At 54.6% G+C, this 20,243-nt stretch overlaps 1 protein-coding gene across 1 annotated transcript; it reads left to right on the forward strand.

Annotated features, from left to right (window-relative positions):
• The first annotated feature begins 684 nt into the window (after nucleotides 1-684).
• On the forward strand, nucleotides 685-14,617 carry LOC311187981 (pre-mRNA-splicing factor 38A-like). Its single transcript, XM_084259757.1, has one exon. It carries the CDS (start codon nucleotides 9,074-9,076, stop codon nucleotides 9,923-9,925), a length of 852 nt encoding a protein of 283 aa, XP_084115883.1. The 5' UTR covers nucleotides 685-9,073; the 3' UTR covers nucleotides 9,926-14,617.
• Nucleotides 14,618-20,243: the final 5,626 nt, after the last annotated feature.

Here is a 20,243-nt window from a genome sequence, read left to right on the forward strand (position 1 = left end):
GGTGTTGGCAGCGGCCGTCCCCGGCGGGAACCCCCCTCAAGCGGAGAAGTTTGCCTGACACGCAGCACGGGAGCCTCCGGCGGGGCGGGGGTCCCCCAAAACGTCGAGACCACACCGCAGTGCCCGCGGCGGCAGGAGCACGCGAGGATGGAAGACGCCCCCCCCGCCGCCAACACACCGCTTTCCGCCGCCGCCCTCGGGCACCAGAGGCCGGAGGTGGCACCGCGGACCGGGGACCACCCCCTGAACTCCAAAAAGGCCGGCACGCAGGCCCCAGCGGGCAAGCTCCGAAACCGGGCAAGGTAGCAGGGAGGCCAGGGCGCCAGATGGTCAAAGCCCAGGCAGGCACAAAAGCCACTCCCCCCCCTGCGAGAGGAGCCCAGGGGACGGGACGGCCCCCGGTCCCCACCCCCGCTCCCTCGTCACAGTGGTCGAGGGAGACCGTGTCAGCACTTACCTGGTGACAGAAAATACACATTTTGGGCCGAAGATATCACGGTGCCCAGAGACGCGGCCGAGCTGCAGGTCACCGCGGCCCTCCGAGGACGGTGGCCCGGTCATCAACCCCGGCGACGACCCCATCGGCGGGGGTTGGGGGGGCGGGCGGGCGGCGGCGGCGGCGGCGGCGGCGGCGGCGGCGGCGGCGGCGGCGGCGGCGGCGGCGGCGGCGGCGGCTGCTGCTGCTGCTGCTGCTCTGCGCTGGTGGAAGGGGGGAAGGGGGACCCCCGCCAGCCCACAACCCCACACCATCGATCCGGGAGCTCCTGGGGTTATCTGGTCAACCTCAGGAGCGTAACCAGTCCGGGGTCCCGCGTCGCTCGCACTGGCGGCGGGAGGGGTGGGGCGGGGGGCCGCTCTACTTCTCGCTGCCGATTATGACTTCAACACGCAGGCGCAGGTGAACACCAGGGCCCGACGGGGGGGGGGGGGTGCCGCCGGCTCACGTGCACACCCGGCCCCCCGGTGTCAGCACGGGAACTCCCGAAGGAGATAAACGTTCACGGAGGAACGAGGGAGAGGCAGGCGGGCGAGGGCGGGACCGTTCCTCACGGGCTCCCCGTTCCCCGCCCGGGACTTAGAGAAAAAGCAAGGAACTTGGCAAGAGAAAAATGAACTTGGCGACGTCCCCTCGGACCTCCGGGCCCCGGACCCCGGCCGCTGCCGGACCCGTGGCGCACCATACGACCCACCTTGCACGACCGGGCCCGTCCCCTACCTCCGGAGCGACACAAAGGAACGGCCGTCCGGCCGCGGGACGCCCGCTTCCGTTGCTCTCGGCGGAGGCCCCGGCTCGCTAGCATGGCGCGGTGCGGTGGCCCGGTGGGGTGGGACGTGCCACGTAGGAAGGGACGCGTGTCACCGGTGGGTGGCTGGTCAACCCGCCCGGGCGGCCCAGACACCCCAGCCCGCCCGAGGACGCGGCGACAGCCACCCCACTATAGACCTGCACCTGCAATCCCGGCCGCCAGCAAGACTGCCGCACTCCCAAATGCGAGCGGATCTAGCCGGCTCCTGCCGCCGGCCTCCCGGAACTCCGCCTCGGGTAACGCGGCCAAATCTCCTCCCATCAATCGCTCGAGCGCTCCGGCGGAGAGCCGCTGACATAAAAACGGCCGCCAGGTGGCGCCCGACAACCGGCGCGAACAGCAGCGGGGCCGATCCTGATCTCAGGCCGCCGAGGGCTCACCGCCGGCCGCAAGGACGCCCGGTCTCGTCCCGGCCACCACCGTCCCCGTCCCCCCCCCTCCCCCCCCCGTTCGCTCCGGGCGGCCAGCGCCGGCCGGCTCCCCAGAGCGGCCACGAGCTGCGGCCTGGCAGCCGGGAAGACGTAACACACAAGAGAACCTCCGCAGGGCCGACACGGGAGGCAGTTTCCAGGGACGCAGGGAACGACCGACCGCGGGGCAACCCGGACCTCCTTGAGAGGGAACCGGCTAAGCCAACCGTCATCCAAGCTCCCTGCTAAAGGGTCTGAGGCCTGGCGCAGTGAGTGATCCAAAGCCATTGTCATCTGCAGGTTGGCTCACTGAACAAATCTTTCCTTAGAGAGCTTTCCATCTAAGTTTCAGCTGATGTAGACATAATTACTCCCCCCCACCCCACCCCCTCACACCCCACCCCCGCATTCTCTTGAGGTGGCAATGATACAATCTCGTCTTCAATTTCACCTGTCTCCAACGTGAGCACCATTGTGTCAATTTTTTTCGATGGAGCGCCGTGGAGCGCGCTCGCTAATTTGCTGATGTGCACAGTTACATTTTAAAAAAAAAAAAAAAAAAAAAAAGATTTATTTATTCATTTATACAAGCACTGGGTACAGTCAGAAGCTTGGGAGGGCGAGAGAATTCACCAGAGCCAGAGCGGGGAGCAGAGCAGGCAGAAGGACCGAAGTACACTGCTGAGGGGAGCAGCGGACAGCAGGAGAGGTCTGCGCGCCACGTGGGACCCTCCTCCGGTGGCCGGGGAGCAGCTGGGGATTGAACCGGCGCTGCAGAGGCCGCGGGGCAGCTTCGCAACCCAGCGCTCAACAGCTGTGCAACCGGGGAGGCCCCCACAGTTACATTTTTAACAAGGTTGGGCAGCCGGCCAAGCTGGTCTCTTTCTCTCCAAGGCCATCCCCCAAATGCCTGATTCTTTCCCCCTTTGCCCACCGCGGGCCCCACCCCCACCCCCACCCTTGTCTAGGAACTTGGCAGCAAATGGTTGTGTCCTGCTGAAAACCGATGCTATCAATCTAAGGGAGCTGTGTATAAAGACCGGTCTCCTCGTCGATAGACCACCGCCACAAAATCCACAAACAGCATGACAGCCCTGGATGCCCCCACCCAGCCTTGGGCAAGAAAGAGACGTGGTGAAAAGGGCAAAGAAGCTGGAGGGTGCGGTGGGGGGGGGGGGGGGGAAAGAGAGGAAAGGGGAGGGGAAGGGAGAGGAGGGAAGAGGACGAAGAAGCACTTCACCAAAGGGCGAAATGTTTTCCAGAGGCTAACTCTATGGGAAGATCCTCCTCAAAGGTCCTCTAATTGACATTTGACGCACAGGCACACACCGCACGAGCTAACAGGTGCTCCTGCCAGGGCCACGGGCGGTGAAGAAAACCCATGGTTATTGGGCCTCCCTGGTGGCACAAGGGGTTAAGGCACAACCTACTACGAAACTATCCGCAGCCACTGCAGCACGAGTTCGATCCAGCTGGGGAGCAACCCACAGGGCGCAGCAGACCTCTCTCGTGACTTGCCCGCTGCTCCCCTCAGCGGTGTATTTCAGTCCACCTGCCTGTTCTCTTCCCCCCCCACTCCCCCCACCGCTCTGTCTCTGGGGGAACCCTCTCACCCTCCACACCTCTGGCCTGTACCCTGGTTCTTGTATAAAAATAAATCTTTAAAAAAAAAAAAAAAAAGAAAAGAAAAGAAAAGAAAAGAAAAGAATCACGGGCACGGGGAGACCTCGCTGGTGGCATAAGGGTATCAGACGACACCTATGAAGCTGTCCGCAGCTGCTGCAGCACGAGTTGGATCCCCCCAGCCAGGGAGCTACCCACATGGTGCAGCAGACCTCTCCTTGTCTCACATGCTGCTTCCCTCGGCAATGTATTTCAGTATATCTGTTGTTTTTGTTTCCCACTCTTGTTTCTGGTGGACCCTCTCACCCCCCACACCTCTGGCCTGTACCCCAGTTCCTGTATGCATAAATAATATGTTGTTGTGTTTTTTTTTTAAAAAAAAGATGTATTTATTTATTTATTTGTTTGGTTGGTTATTTGTTTGTTTGTTTATTTATTTATTTATTTATTTATTTATTTATTTATTTATACAAGCACTGGGCACAGTCAGAAGCGCGGGAGGGTGAGAGAATTCACCAGAGCCAGAGCAGGGAACAGAACAAGCAGAATGACGAAGTACACTGCTGAGGGTAATAGCGGGCGCTGCAGCAGAGGTCTGCGCGCCATGTGGGCCCTTCACCTGGTGGCCGGGGATCGAACCGGTGCTGCAGAGGCTGTGGGCAGCTTCGCAACCCAGCGCTCAACCGCTGCGCCACCGGGGAGGTCCGACTTATTTATTTTTAAGATTTATTTATTTATACAAGCACTGGGTACAGTCAGAAGCGCGGGAGGGTAAGAGAATTCACCAGAGCCAGAGCGGGGTACAGAACAGGCAGACCGACCAAGGAATACACTGCTGAGGGGAGCAGCGGGCGCTGCAGGAGAGGTCTGCGCGCCCGCCATGTGGGGCCCTCGCCCGGCAGCCGGGGATCGAACCGGTGCTGCAGAAGCTGCGGGCAGCTTCACAGCCCAGCGCTCAACCGCCGCGCCACCAGGGGAGGGCCAATAATCAGTTTTTTAAAAAAAGGAATCACAGGGGAAATTTCTTCCAAATATTTAGGACTGAAAGCTTTAGAAAAGAAGGAACAAACACCAACGGAAGAGAACATGTACTTAATTTGACACTCACTCAGAATAGTTTCATTTTGTATGTTTCTGGGCAATCTCTGTGATATCACAACCATGACAATCATCCATCTCATCTCCCAAATACCAAAAATAGTCCTCATAACTATGGGATTTTCTCTCACAAAGACAGTGCTGTACATGAACTTGCCATGAAGAAAGGTGTGAACGACATAAATGACTCTCGCACCTCAATGTGCCTACATGTCAACTTTGGGTCCCCATGAAATCACAGGTACACGAGTGTATGTTCTTTGCACACCATTCAACATAACCAAGACAGAGTCATTCCAAATACCCCCACAACACACGAGTGGACAGAGACTTGTGATATATATACAATACATGGTCAATGAAATCCTGCTCAGATAGAAGAAAAAATGATCTTATACTCTTTGGAACAACATGGAAGGAATTTGTAGGGCTGACGGTGAGTTTAGTCAGAAGGCAAAAGAAAATAATCAAATGTTTTCTCTCATATGTGCAACCAACCGTAAACAGACAAATGCAAAGATGTAACAAATCACTGCAAAACCAACAGAGTGGTTCTCAGACGGGGAGAGCATCAATTTGACAGCGAGATGACCTTACAACCTTTGGGGAGAAGCGAGGTTAGACTCATAAATACACAAGTGAAGATATATCCTTTATATATCTATCTATCTATCTATCTATCTATCTATCTATCTATCTATCTATCTATCTATCTATCTAGATATATCTATAGACAGACAGCTAGATAGACAGATAGATACGCACGCATGCGCGCGCGCACACACACATTTATCAATCTATGTAAACCAAATTATTCTTATATTATTTTTAAAGGCTTATTTATTTATTTATTTGTTTGTTTGTTTGTTTGTTTGTTTGTTTTTGTTTATACAAGAACCAGGGTAAGGGTACAGGCCAGATGCTACCCACATGGTGCAGCAGACCTCTCCTTGTCTCACATGCTGCTTCCCTCGGCAATGTATTTCACTACATCTGTTGTTTTGTTTCCCACTCTGTTTCTGGTGGGCCCTCTCACCCCCCACCCCACACCTCTCGCCTGTACCCCAGTTCGAAAACACATGGTTATTGAGGGTTTCCTTGGTGGCACCCAATGTGGGAGGCAGAGCTGGGGGTGCGGGGGTGTGGGGAGTGTTTTATATCATTTCATTAAGGGAAGACTTGGTCTGGGCACCTAGCTCAGCTAAACAACGCTGGGAGATGCAAATTAGCTTAAGAAGAGGGGGCAGGGGAACCAATGGGGTTGCCATGGGAACCTGGCCATCAATAGGGGCTAGCAAGAATTTCCGGAAATGCAAAACAGAGCAATCTCCCATCTCACCCGCTGCTTCCCTTAGCAGTGTATTTCAATTAGTCCTCCTTTTCTGTTCTTCACTCTTTTCTGGTGAATTCCTTCACCACCACCCACGCCCCCCCGCCCACACACACACCTCTTGCCTGCACCCCAGCTCTTGTATGTGTAAATAAATAAATTTAATCCCGAGAGACTGCGAGAGATCCGGATTGGAGCCCCCCTCCCCCATCGCGGCTGCCGCCGCCGCCGCCGCCGCCGCCGCCGCCGCCACCACCACCTGGCTATCAGGCTCATGATCATGCACATGCCCTTAGGGTGTGTTTTCATCTATCCAAGAGCCGTCCTGATTTCCCGCTTTGCCCAGCTGGATGATAATCTTGTGGGATCAGTGCAGTCTTGGTGAAGCGCATCATAAACAGTTACATAAATAAACCAGCAGAGCCCATCTGCTGGGAGGAAACCTGAAAGCCCTCAGAACATTCCTCGCAATAAAAGTGCCTTTGGTTTATGCCAGGAGGTTGGGCGGGGTTGGGTGGGTTTGGGTGGATGGCTGGCTGGCTGGCCTGGAGTCGCTTAGACTCACGATGGGATTTAGAGTGCGCGCGCACGTGTGTGTGTGTGTGTGTGTGTGTGTGTGTGTGTGTGTGTGTGTGTGTGTGTGTGTGTTTGGGGGGGAGGGGTCCTTGTTCCATGACACCATCTGTTTCAACCGCCAGGAAGTAAGCCTCCTGGGATTTCGGTGGAGTGACTCATCAAGCTCCAAAGAGGGGCCTCCCCTGGTGGCGCAGCGGTTGAGCGCTGGGTTGCTTGAGGCTGCCTAAAGCCTCTGCAGTGATTCCCTGGCCACTGGCGAGGGTCCCACAAAAAAAAAAAAAAAAAAAAAAAAAAAGCTCCAAAGAGGAGAGAGAGAGACAGACAGGACAGACACACACACACACGCACACGCACACACATATAGACACGCGCTGAATACTAAAAGACTCACGTTAAAACGGCCACATCGGGCCTCCATGGTGGCGCAAGGGGTTAAGACGCAACCTATGAAGCAATCCACAGCCACTGCAGCACGAGTTCGATCCCCGGCCAAGGAGCTACCCACATGGCGCAGCAGACCTCTCCTGTCTCGCCCGCTGCTCCCCTCAGCAGTGTACTTCAGTCCATCTGCCTGCTCTGTTCCCCACTCTGTCTCTGGTGAATCCTATCACCACCCCTACCCCCACCCCCACCTTTCTGGCCTGTACCCCAGTTCTTGTATGCATAAATGAATATTAAAAAAATAAATAAAATGGCCACATCCCCTAATGCCATTTACAGATTCGATGCGCTGCCTCTTCCAGATCCCCGTGAGATTTTAAAGATATATTCTGAGGCAGGGATACTGGTGTTATTTTTAAAGCCGAGATACTGTATTTGTGGCTCAGCTGAAGTCGAACCCCAAGCCATGATCATGGAGGATAAGACTAGAAAGTTTGGGGAAGGAGGTGATACTGGAATTGTCAGGCCTAGTCTCCCAGCCAGGAACAGATCCCAGGCTGCAGGTGCAGCGCCAAGTCCCAGCCACCAGACCACCACGGGTTGGTGTGTCATGAAGCCGCAGCAGGACCTTCGCAGACGCTCAGGCAAGCAAGCGAGAAGAGGCAGGTTTGTTTAGAGAAAGAAAAATTTTTTTGAGGAGAAAAAGAACAGAAATGAAGTAGGACTCCCAGGCCATGAAACCAGGCCAGGGAGGGGCAAGGAAGCCAAAGTGGAGTCGTGTCTCAGGGAATATATACCTTCTTTCCCTCATTATTCTAAAGCTCCACCAGTGTCTTTGTGATTGGTTAGCTCTAGGCTTTCTCACTTAACCTGCTACTGAGCGGGGGATCTTTACCTTCCTTATCTAACAGGTGTGTCCCTCCCCATTTGTTGCATCTTCCCCCTTGTTTGATAGATTTATCTTTATGGCCCAGCCTCCCAGATGAGCACCCCTGCATTTTAGGGAAGAGAAAGTTCAACATCAGCTATTGAAGAAAAACAGGCTGGTGCCCACCAGTCTCAGTGCTGACCCCTTCTCATCCTCCCCCTTGCATAAATATCCCTGCACTCTGACAAAGGGGAGGACGGTGGTCTTCCAGACATGAGTCTGCTGCCCTCCTAATTTGTCCATAAATTAAACCACTCTCCATTTCCCCAAACTCCACCTCCCTTTATCACCTGGGGGAAACCAAAGCCAGCGTTCACAATGTTGTCCTTGGTCCTGGGATGTTTATTGTTCCCAGTGGAATTAGGTACATTCCTCTAGTTGTCCTTATCTCTGAAGCCTTCCTAAACTCTTCAGAGGTCCCCTCCTGCAAAACTGCCTAATGACCCTAACTTGCCCTATGTCTCAGAGGCATCACAAGGCCCAGAAGACATTGTCACATTGTCGTCAAACAATGGGGAGGGGAAGCACAGACCAGGTGGGGACAGGGAGATGGAGAGAGCCATTGTTAAACAATCACCCCGGCCCTTCCCCATCGACCCGGCCTCATATAGAGGGAAAAATGCTTAGGTGCCAGCCAGCCCTAGAGAGAATGAACTTCACAGCAGTTAACAGTCCCACAAAGAAATGAACCTCTCCGCGAGGCGATGAAGACTTCTTTGTCAGTGCCTTCTCTGCACTGGCAAGGTGCCACAGTGGCTGTACTGCCTGCCTGTCCCGCCTGCCTGCGACCGACCGACCCACCCACCCACCCGCCAACCGGCTGACTATGCAGGTGTTTCTCTTCACCGGCCTGATCCCTTCATGCCTCCCTGCCTCCCTGCCTCCCTCCCTCCCTCCCACTCTTGGCAAAGCAGCACAAGCAATACTGCCCACCTGTGACTAGGCAGGCCTCTCTTTTAAACAAACCCGTCCCTTACAGGGGCAGCTCTCTCTGCCACTTGTGTCTGTGCGAGCATCCCTAACTTCCCTTCCCTTTTTTACCATGAACCTGCCCCCTTGGGATAGAACCAAAAGGCCTCTGTCTGGTGGGGACCCTCACCGCTTATCGCTGAAAGGGAAGGCCCGAGGAAACTTTCCTCACAGGCCCCCCCCCCCCCCAACACCCAACACCTCCTCTTCAAACCAACATCAAGCCCACCAACTGCCAGGCTGCCTATACCGGTCGTTTGTGATGTTGCAGGCGCCACTCCTTGTCTTTCTTTTTAAAAAAATAACCACCCTTTGTTTCCAGTTTCGAGATGGTCGCTTAAACTGTTTAATTTTTTTCCCATCTCTCCCTCTCTCTCTTCGTTTTTTTCCCAAAAGTCCGGATGTGACGTATTAAAGGACCCGACGGAAATAGAACTGAAGGCATTCTGAAATGGCGAACTGTACAGTGAAGGATGCGCACAGCATCCACGGCACCAACCCTCAATATCTGGTGGAGAAGATCATTCGAACGCGAATCTATGAGTCCAAATACTGGAAAGAAGAGTGCTTTGGACTTACAGCTGAACTTGCAGTAGATAAAGCCATGGAGTTAAGGTTTGTGGGTGGCATCTATGGTGGCAACATAAAGCCAACTCCCTTTCTATGTTTGACCTTGAAGATGCTTCAGATTCAACCAGAGAAGGACATCATTGTACAGTTTATCAAAAATGAAGACTTCAAGTATGTCCGCATGGTGGGAGCACTTTACATGAGGCTGACAGGCACTGCAACTGACTGCTACAAGTACTTGGAGCCTCTGTATAATGACTACAGAAAAATCAAGATCCAGAAACCCAACGGAGAATTTGAACTGATGCATGTAGATGAGTTTATTGATGAACTGCTGCACAGTGAGAGAGTCTGTGACATCGTTCTCCCACGGCTGCAGAAACGCTATGTACTAGAGGAAGCTGAGCAATGGGAACCATCACCTGATCACTGCCGCAGGAGCCACCGAGACGTAGACAGACCCTGGCGCTCTCCCACACTGCGCTATAAGAGGAGTAGGAGCCAGTCTCCAAGAAGGCAGAGTCGGTCTCCCAAAAGGAGGAGACCCTCCCCTCGCCAAGAAAGGCATCAGAGCAGAAGTCCAAGAGGACATCGCCGTTGGACCCGAGATAGACGGCACAGATCCCGTTCCAAATCACCAGGTCATCATCGCAGTCACAGATGCAGGAGCCACTCAAAGTCTCCCGAAAGATCGAAGAAAAGCCACAAGAAGAGCCAGAGAAGGAATGAATAATGGAATCAGTCTGGTTTTAGTCCAAAAGGCTTATGGATGAAGGCGTCTGTGTGACGGGATTAAGAACTACTTCCGGGGGGCCTCCCCGGCGTCGCAGCGGTTGAGCGCTGGGTTGCAAAGCTGCCCGCAGCTTCTGCAGCGCCGGCCGATTTGATCCCCGGGCGGGCGAGGGTCCCGCATGGCGCGCAGACCTCTCCTGCCGCCCGCTGCTCCCCTCAGCAGTGTACTTCGTCAGTCTGTTACCGAATGCCGGCCTCAGTTTCCCTCAGCCAATAAAAGGAAACCGAGTTTGAGGAAAAGGAAAGCGGTTTTATTGGTCGACAAATGAGGAGGGCGGCAGACTCATGTCCACAAGACCGCCGTCCTGCCCTTTGGCAGTGGGCAGGGGTATTTATACTAGGGGGAGAGGGGCAGGGGTTCGCGAAGGGGAGGAGGAAGAGGTCCACACGGAGACAGGTGGGCGCCAGCTCAACACGGAGATGGATGGGTACCAGCTGGTTTTCATCAAGGGGAGGGGGAAAGTGTCAGCACAGAGATGGGGAAGGAGTCTTCAGAGGCCCATGGGTGTCAACTCATTCATTAAGGGAAGGGGAAGGTGTCTGCACGGAAACCGGTGAGCGCCAGCTTGTTTTTCTTCTCAAAGGGCAGGGGGGAGCTGCAACAAATGGGAAAGACAAGCTGTTAGTCCTCTTAATGCTAGATAAGGGGGAATTGCAAGAAATGGGGAAAGGACAAACTTGTTAACTGTATCAAGTCTGCCTGCTCTGCTCTGCCCTCTGGCTCTGGTGAATTCTCTCACCCCCCCCCCCCCCCCCCGCACTTCTGACTGTACCCAGTGCTTGTATAAACAAATAAAAAATTAAAAAATAAATAAAAAATGTATGGGGGGGGGAAGTTCCCCACGAAATAGTCATGATGATCCATTTCAGGGATGAAGAGTCAATCGAAAAGCTGTGACCGCATAAAGATCTTCTAGAAGTTATTTTCACGTCATTCAAAAGAGGGGTCAGTGAGGAATTGGCCTATCTGCCAGTAAGGGGGTGCTTCTTAAAGAGGGCTTCCGGGGCCTCCCCGGTCACGCAAGGGTTTAAGAAGGAACCTATGAAGCTATCCACCCACCGCCACTGCTGCCCGAGTTCGATCCCCAGCAGACCTCTCGTGACTTGCCCGCTGCTCCCTTCAGCAGTGTATTTCCATCAATCTGCCTGTTCTGTTCCCCACTCTGTCTCCTGTGAATCCTCTCACCTCCCATGCCTCTGGCCTGTACCCCAGTTCTTGTATGCATAAATAAATAAATAAATAAATCTTTTAAAAAAGAAAAACAAACAAACAAAAACTACAGACCCCGCATGGAGGCGCTGTGTGAGGACCAGCAAGACTTCTTACCAAACCTAACTGAAAGGTCTGGCAGGGACCAGAGTTGCTAGGGCGAAGAAGCATCTGGTAGGAAGCCCACCTAAGGACGAGAATGCTGCTGATAAATCTCGCCGTCCTCCTCCTCCTCCTCGTCTTTCCCTGCCGAACCTTTCACTAACTTGGCCTTCAACCCCTCTGCTGACTCAGAAGCTGCAGCACCCGACCCCCCCACCAATGTGTTTCCAAATGGAACCAGGATGTTATTTTCTCCTACCCCCGCAACAATGGGCTCATCTTTTCCAATTTCCCAAAGGAAGGAAGATGGGGTCGCCGCCGGCCTCCAGACCTCCCCCCCCCACCCCCATAGGCAGGTGACCTCAGCCTGAGATAATTCCCTCTTTCATGACCTTGACGTCTGTCATGCATCCCAGACCCAGTAGAGTCACTGTCATTTCTCGCAGAGGACAGGAGAATCGTGGAACTCTCGGCATATTTTTGCAGTCCTTCAATGCTGAGACAGGCGTGCGGGCGTGCGGGCGGGCGGGCGGGCGGGCAGAGCAAGAGAGACTCCAACTCTGAGAGAGGCAGAACTAACCCCCTTTCCACCGGTCAGGTGCCCATAGTTCCTGAGTCGTTGAATAAATGCATCTCCGTCTTTAAAATAAACTCGCTTGGATTTTTTTTTTAAGATTTATTAATTCATTGATTGATTTATGCATACAAGAGCTGGGGTACGGGCCAGAGATGGGGGGCGGAGGGGAAGGTGAGAGGGTTCACCGGAGACAGAGTGGGGAGCAGAACAGGCAGACGGACTGAAACACACTGCTGTTGGGGGGGCGCGGGGGGAGCAGGGGGCAAGACAGGAGGAGAGGTCTGCCTCGCCATGTGGGTTGCTCCCTGGCCAGCCGGGGGATGGAGAACTTGTGCTGCAGAGGCTGTGGACTGCTTCATGGTGTGGTGCTTAACCCCTTGCGCCACCAGGGAGTCCCAAACTCCCTTGCATTTTTGCGATTTTTTTCACTTCGCTACCTTAAAGGTTTTTTGTTGTCGTTCTCTCATCGCCAGGTCCTAATTCCTGAAGATAATCACGTTCATTAAAACGGCTGCGGATGAAACCTATCATGCAAGATTGAGGGAGGGGCGGGGCGGGGCGGGGAGAGGCGCCGGAGAGGAATACTCACCCATGTTAACCTTGCTACTAGATCCCTAGAGCCTTGCTACTCAAAGGAATGGACAGAGAGAGGATTCACTTGGCGTGGGGGAGGGGGTGGTCCTGTGAAAATGCAGATTGCGTGGCAGCAAAGCCCAACGTTGTGCCTGACTGAGGAACACACCCCCAAGCCCCCAGCACTTTAGGAGGAACAGTAGACTCTCTGGGGGAGGGGGACGAACGGGGAGGTGTGGGCCCCACGGGGGGGGGGGGGGGAGCGTTTCCCATTCAAATGTAGAGCGCGCTCCTCCCTCGCCTCCGGAGAAAGGCGGAGGTTTGACCTAGGTAGGCCTGAGCTGGCGTCTCCTCCCAGGCCACCGCCCTCCCCGGCTCCAGTGCCAACCCCCCCCCCACCCCCCCCCTCGAGTCCCCCTCGCTGGGTGGGTGGGGGTGGGGGGAGGGTGTATGGTCCTCGGCTTCCGCAGGCCAGGCGGCAGCGGCGTCGGGCGAGGGCCGGCGATCTGTGCAATTCTCTTCAACCGTGAAACAACAGAAAAAAAAAAAAAAAAAACCAAAGTGTCCGCTCTTTGGCACTCTGCCCTGGTGGCAGGTCTTCTTTCGGTAATCACCACTCGCCTTCCCATGCTCTTCTAGAGAGTGCTCTCCATCTCTGCTCCCTGGCCTGAGCCCACCCGCTTCCCCCGGGAAAGGCTGGGTGTCCTGCAAACATTGCAGGCCGGCTAGGTTCATTGTCAGTTCTCGCAGAGGAAGGAATTGTGGCGCCTCTGGCATATTTTTGCATTCCTTCCTTTCATGCTGAGACGGGGGTGGGGGTGGGGGGCCCTACAGGCAGGTGGGCAGGCAGAGCCAGAGGGACTCCCATGCTGAGAGAGGCAGAACAGCGCTTCCACTGCCCAAGCCCCCTTCACACCGTGAAGAGCCCATAGCCGCACAGCCGATACTTTGTTGCAAACCTGTTGCTTGCTAGATGCCCAAATGTTGGAAAACATAGCGTTGCAACGTACAGGCTGTCTGTTGTGTGGAAGGCGAAAAGTAGCCTGATTTACTCATTTTCCTTACACTGGGTGTCATGGGCACAGAGTTCCCCCCAACCCAGTCTCCCCAAGGACAGGTCAGAGCCCCCCCCCCCCCACCCCCGCCCCTAATTTGGTGGGCGGGGTAGGAAACCCATGTGCTCACACAGGATTCCTGTAAAAAAGGATGGGGACAGGTGGCAGGATGCTAGGCGCCACCTGGAGGAGTCCGAAGTGAGCTCCACCGGCGCGACACCCAGTTTGTGGAAAATTGTAAAAGAAGAATCCCTCTGAGAGGTTTCACCTGCCTGGCAGTTTCTTTTTTCTTTAAGATTTGTTGTTATTTGGGGTCTCCCTGGTGGAGCAAGGGCTTAAGACGCAACCTATGAAGCTGTGCGCAGCCACTGCAGCATGAGTTCCATTTCCCGGCCGGCCAGGGAGGTGACCCGCATGGCGCAGCAGACCTCTGCTGACTCGCCTGCTGCTCCCCTCATGTAGGGTAAGGTAAGAAGTATCAGGGTTTTCTGCCCTCCCGCCATTAGGATAGAGGACGGAGCCCTGTGGTCCCGAATGCATGCCTGATGGCGGGCACCTGGAATAGGGTCTGGGCCTATGTAGATGGGATTCACCCGGGGCTGAGACTGGGCTTTCAGGGGCGGCGGCGCGGGGACGTCAGCAGAAGCCGAGCGAAGAGAAGCAGAGAAGCAGAAGCAGAACCACGCGAGAGCAGAAGCCGAGAGAAGGCCGGAGAGCCCAGATAGAGTGAAGACTTGCTGGGGGGGCCTCCCCGGTGGTGCAGCGGTTGAGCGCTGGGTTGCGAAGCTGCCCGCAGCCTCTGAGGCACCAGTTCGATCCCCGGCTGCTCCCCGGCCACCGAGGAGGGTCCCACATGGCGCGCAGACCTCTCCTGCCGCCCGCTGCTCCCCTCAGCAGTGTACTTTGGTCCTTCTGCCTGCTCTGCTCCCTGCTCTGGCTCTGGTGAATTCTCTCACCCTCCCGTGCTTCTGACTGTACCCAGTGCTTGTATAAATAAAAATAAAGTAAATAAATCTTTAAAAAAAAAAAAAAAAAGACTTCCTGGGGGGCTGGGAGGCCTCCCAGCCCCCCAGCACCCTTGCCTGCCGTGGTGCACCTGGTAAATCCAAATAAAAGCCTGCAAAAGTCACCGAGGGCTCCAGGACTCTGACTCCTCCTTTACCGTGTCTGCATGGGATCACAGAAAACCTGCCCTGTGCCCATTCCTGCCCTTACACCTCAGCAGTGTATTTCAGTCCATCTGCCTGTTCTCTTTTCCCACTCTGTCTCTGGTGAATCCTCTCACCCGCCGCCCCCCCCCCCCCCCCCAGCATCTCTGGCTTGTACCCCAGTTCTTGTATGCATCTTTAGGAAAAAGATTTGGTGTTATTTATTTACGCATACAAGAGCTGGGGTGTAGGCCAGAGGGGTGGGGTGGGGCGGGGCAGGGGCGTGGGGGGTGTGTGTGTGTGTGTGTGTGTGTGTGTGTGTGTGTGTGTGTGTAGGAGGTGGTGGTGGTGGTGGTGGTGGTGGTGAGAGTGGGGGAGCAGAACGGGCAGGATTGACTGACTGAAAGACGCTTGTTGGGTAAATGAACAAGCGTCAGGCTTTTCTGCCCTCCCGCCATTAGGACTGATGATGGATCTGCGGCCCTGAAGGCATGCCTGATGGCTGGCACCTGGAGTAGGGTGTGGGGGCATACATAAGTGGGTACACCTGGGCTGAGACTGGGCTTAGAAGGGCGTTGTCACGGGGACACTAAGGGAACGAAAGAGAAGAAAGGAAGAGCAGAGGCCACCAGAGAAGGCCGGACAGCAGCCCAGAAAGAGTGAAGACTCGCTGGGGGCTGGGAGACCAGCCAGCCTCCCGCCCGCGTGCAACCCTTCCCCCCTCCCCCCCCTTCCCCTTACCTGCCGTGTACCTGGTAAATTCAATAAAAGCCTGGAAAAGCCACCGAGGGCTCCAGGACTCCTCCTTCACCCGTCTGCTCGAATCATAGAGATCCTGCACCGTAACTTCCTGCCCGTGCAACGCTGCTGAGGGGAGCAGCAGCAGCAGCAGCAGCAGCAGCAGCAGCAACAGCAGCAGCAGCAGCAGCAGCAGCAGCAGCAGCAGCAGCAGCAGCAGCAGCAGCAGGAGAGACAGGAGAGGTCCACTGTGCCAGGCAGCCATGTGGGTCAGCTCCCTGGCCGGGGATCGAACTCGTGCTGCCATGGGTGCCGATAGCTTGATAGCTTCGTAGTGGTGAAACGTAAGCCCCTGTGCCACCAGGGAGGCCCTCACCTGGTGGTTTCTGTAGCTTCCGTTCCGTTCCGTTCCCATTGCCCTTAAGCAGCAGCTCTCACCCTTTTGGACCCAAGACACAAATGAGAGGCAGAAAAGTGAGGTCTGCTAGATAGACCCAGCCAGGGAGACCACTCACCTATCTTGCCTGCCAGCCAGGACCGAACTGACTACCCCTGCTCCCAGCCCCCCATACACACTGTGGCTTTTAGTCTGGCCAAGCCAAGCTTAAGGGAGCTCTTATGATAGGAGGTGGGGTGGGGGTGGTGATGGAGCTGTTCTCATGGGGTCAGTCAACCGCAGGATCTACCGCCTCAGGCCTCGTCCTATGGCATGATCTGTGGCATCCGGTGTTTGTCGAAAAGCCGTTTTCCTTTCCTTTTGGTGGGGGTGTTGCGGGTGGGGGAGGTACGTGTGCATGCATACAGATGATTCAAGGGACCTAACTACCTACCTACCTACCTACCTACCTACCCACCTGTTAATGCGGTGCCACAAAGCGTAGGGGGTAAAATCGGGGGAAGGGGAAAGTGATCACGTTCAACAAGATGGCAGACAGGTTGATTATTTATCCGTAAAGTGGTTAACTCACGTGCGGACTTTGAGGTGGAAATACTTTATTCAAAATTTCACAGTGCTAGGGCCTCCCTGGTGGCACAGGGTTAAAGATACAGCGCTGGACCTCCCTGGTGGCCCAAGGGGTGAAGCTGGCTACCTGCCGCCTCTGGAACACGATTTTCCAGGCGGCTAACCCAGATGGTGCAGCAGACCTTGTCCTGTCTCACCCGCAGCTCCCCTCAGCAGCATATTTTCAGTCAGTCAGTCAGTCAGTCAGTCAGTCAGTCAGTCAGTCAGTCGGTCAGTCAGCCTGTTCTGTTCCCCACTCTGTCTCCGGTGAATGCTCTCACCCTCCCCCGCATCTCTGGCCTGTACCCCAGTTCCTGCATGCGTGCATAAATAAATCTTAAAAAAAAAAAAAAAAAAAAAAAAGGCAAGGGGCCTCCCTGGTGGCGCAGGCGGTTGAGCGCAGCGCTGTGAAGCTGCAGCCTCTGCAGTGACGGTTTGACCCCTACCGCCGGTCTCATGGCAAGCCGACCTCTCTCTCCTATCTCGCCCGCCGCTCCCCTCAGCAGTGCGTTTCGTCACTCTGCCTGTTCTGTTCCCCGCTCTATCTCCGGTGAACACACACACACACACACACACACACACACACACACACACACACACACGGCCCCACCCACCCACCCACCCACCCACCGCGCATCTGGCTGGCCTGTACGCAGGCTCTTGTATAAATAAAATGAACCTTAAAAAAGTAAGTAAGTAAGTAAGTAAGTAAGTAAGTAAGTAAGTAAGTAAAATTTCTTTACCAAAAGAAAAAAAACAAAAAACTAAAAACAGAACGGTACCGTGCCAGTGCCATTTCCTTGTTCCTCAACTGTGCCACCTGGAGTGGTGGGTTCTTAGAAAACCCAGATGCAGATGCAGTGGGGGTGGGGGCGGGCAGGGAAGGGTTTCAGCTCATGTGACTAGGAAGCATCTGTGGGAATGCTAGCTAGCACAGCACAAAGGTGAATGGTCGTCCAGATATCCCACAAACCTCCCCTCCCCCCCACCACACCAAGATGGAAGGTGAAGACTTTGTTTTGTTTTATTTCATTCTTAAAGATTTATTTGTTTGTTTGTTTGCTTGTTTGTTTAGTTATTTAAGGGGCTCCCTGGTGGCGCCAGGGGTTAAGACTAAGATGCAAACTATGAAGCGCTGTGTTGCTGCTGCAGCACGAGTTCAATCCCTGGCCAGGGAGCTACCCACATGAATCCTCTCACCAACCCCCCCCCCCCCCCCCCGCTCCGGCTTGGACCCCAGTTCTTGTTCTCCCCCCCCCCTTTTTTTTTTTTAAAGATTTATTTATTTTTATATAAGAGCCGGGGTACAGGCCAGATGCGCGGGACGGTGAGAGGATTCACCGGAGACAGATCAGGGAACAGAACAGGCAGGCTGATGAAATACACTGCTGAAGGTGAGCAGTGGGTGAGACAGGCGAGGTCGGCTTCGCCATGTGGGTTGCTCCCTGGCCGGCAGGGGATCGTGCTGCAGAGGCTGTGGATTGCTTCATAGTGCGGTGCTTAACCCCTTGCCTTGTGCCACCAGGCAGGCCCCCATAACACATGTGTGTAATTAAAAGGGTTATTGTGTACATGTAACAAATGCCTCTCTAGTGTAGTTTAAAGGCCAGGGAAGGGCAGAGACCCACCCATTAAAATCGGTGCTTTCTCAGCCGTGTGGCGGTTCCTCGAAGTACTAAAAAGGGAGCTACTGGGGACCACCCTGGTGGCACAAGGGTTTAAGTGCGAACACCATGAAGCAATCCGCAGGCGGCATGGCGCAGCTGACCTTGCCCGTCTCGCCCGCCGCTGCTCCCCTCAGCAGTGTCTTTCAGCGCATCCGCCTGTTCTGCTCCCCGCTCTGGCTCTGGTGAATCCCCTCACGTCCTGCGCCTCTGGCCTAGCTACACCCCAGTCCGTGTATGCATACATAAATAACATTTTTTTAAAAAAGCACATAAAGACAGGAATTCAAAGGGATACCTGCACCCCTATGTTTATTGCAACGCTGTTTACAGTAGGCAAGATATGGAGACAACGCAAATGCCCAAAAACACATGGCTGAATCAAAAAGAGGTGGTGGTGTACGGACAAAATGGAACACTGCCCAGCAGCAATCCAAAAAGCTAAGCTCGTGCCATTCGCAGCAACATGGATGGAGCCAGAAGGGATTATGCTCAGTGAAATAAATAAGTCAGAAGGAAAGAGAAAAATTATAGGAGGTGTATAGGGGAACCCAATAAGGCTTGGATTGGGGGGGGGGGAGGAGACAACAATGATTTTAAACAAACAAACAAACAAACATAAAAACCCTAAATCCCAGGCAGTTTTTTTGCAGGTGAGAAGGGGAGGGAGAGGGGTCAACCCAAATCAGGGGAAGGAAGCCCACAGGGGACTATGGCGATGGTGCACGAGTGAATTGACGGTGGGAATTCGATGGGGACTACTACACCTGAGAGGAGAAAGGAAAGGACACAGTGTACAAAAGTGATCAATGATGTAAAATATATAAAAATAAGTAACATCATTAAAAAAAAAAAAATCTCTATGAGTAGGCCTTCCCCGATGGCGCAGGCAACGGTTGAGCAGCGCGCTGTGGAGCTGTCTGCAGCCAGCCTCTGCAGCGCCGGTTCGATCCCGGACAAGCCTGGGTGAGGGTCCCACATGGCGCAGCAGACAGACCTCTCCTGTCTCGCCCGCTGCTCCCCTTCAGCAGTGCATTTCGTCATTCTGCCTGTTCTGTTCCCTGCTCTGTCTCCGGTAAATCCTCTCACCCTCCCGCGCATGTGGCCTGTATCCCGGTTCTTGTATGTATGTTGGTTGGTAGGCAGGTAGGCAGGTAGGTAGGTAGGTAGGTAGGTATGAAATCAGTCCATCCATCCATCCATCCATCCATCCATCCATCCATCCATCCATCCATCCGTCCATCCTAAAAAAAAAAAAAACCGCTATGGCTATGAAAGCCAAAATGAACGAACGGACTGAAAATGAAAATCTGGGCTTTCTTTTTCTCAAACAGTGTTTGGCACAACCCATGAGCTGTTAAGAGACTGACCGGCGGCGGGTGGTCGGTCGGTCAGCTGACAGTTTCTGGAAGTGCTGTCATGTTGTCTGTCTCGTTTTCACATACATAGTGGGCACAAAAGGTATCCTACCAGGGCAAGTGATGATGGATCACAGGTGTCAGGGTGAGAAATCAGACACTTTCCAAAAACTACCAAGGAGGCCATCTAATATAAACCCTCTCCCTTCCCCTCTCCTCCCCCTCCCCCGTCCCCTTCCCCTCTGCATGGGAGAAGGGTACAGATGGGTGGGTGGATGGGTGGGGAGGGAGGCAGGCAGGCAGGCAGGCAGGCAGGCAGGCAGGCAGGCACTTTTTCTCTTATGGCCAGAAGTGCAACGTGAGGGTGTCTGATATGATCGTGCTCTTTCTGAAACCAGGAGGGGAGAACACTTCGTCGCCACTGGCGGTAGCGGTGTCGGGTTTTGGGGCTCCTGGATTTGGGAGTTCCTCACCCCTTGACATCAGCATGAGAGGAATTCGCAGCCAAAGGTTTCACAGAAACCGAGATCAACTTTATTTGGAGACAGAATAACATTCAGAACACCCACCCAGCCGTGGGGGGGGGGGGGCGGCGTCCGCGAGGGCTGTGCAGAGTCCTTTGGAAGAGCAAGTGCAAAGGAGGATGGGGGGGGCTCCAGTCTCACAACAGGGTTCAGAAACTGCTCACTCCCTGGCTTGGTAGGGTAGGTACAGTGCGCAGGCGCCACACACCAGGGGCCCCTATTTGGCAGCAGTTTCTAAGCCACGCCCCCTCCTCTTCAGTGGGGTGTTGCCATGGTGTCAAACAGCCCCGCGGGGGTGGGGTGGGGT

This window comes from Talpa europaea (assembly GCF_964194135.1).
Source record: "Talpa europaea genome assembly, contig: HAP1_SCAFFOLD_92, whole genome shotgun sequence".
Taxonomy (NCBI): Eukaryota; Metazoa; Chordata; class Mammalia; order Eulipotyphla; family Talpidae; genus Talpa; species Talpa europaea.

Coding starts and splice junctions, on each gene's coding strand:
- LOC311187981 (XM_084259757.1), top strand. CDS start 9,074: ATGGCGAACTGTACAGTGAAGGATGCGCACAGCATCCACGGCACCAAC.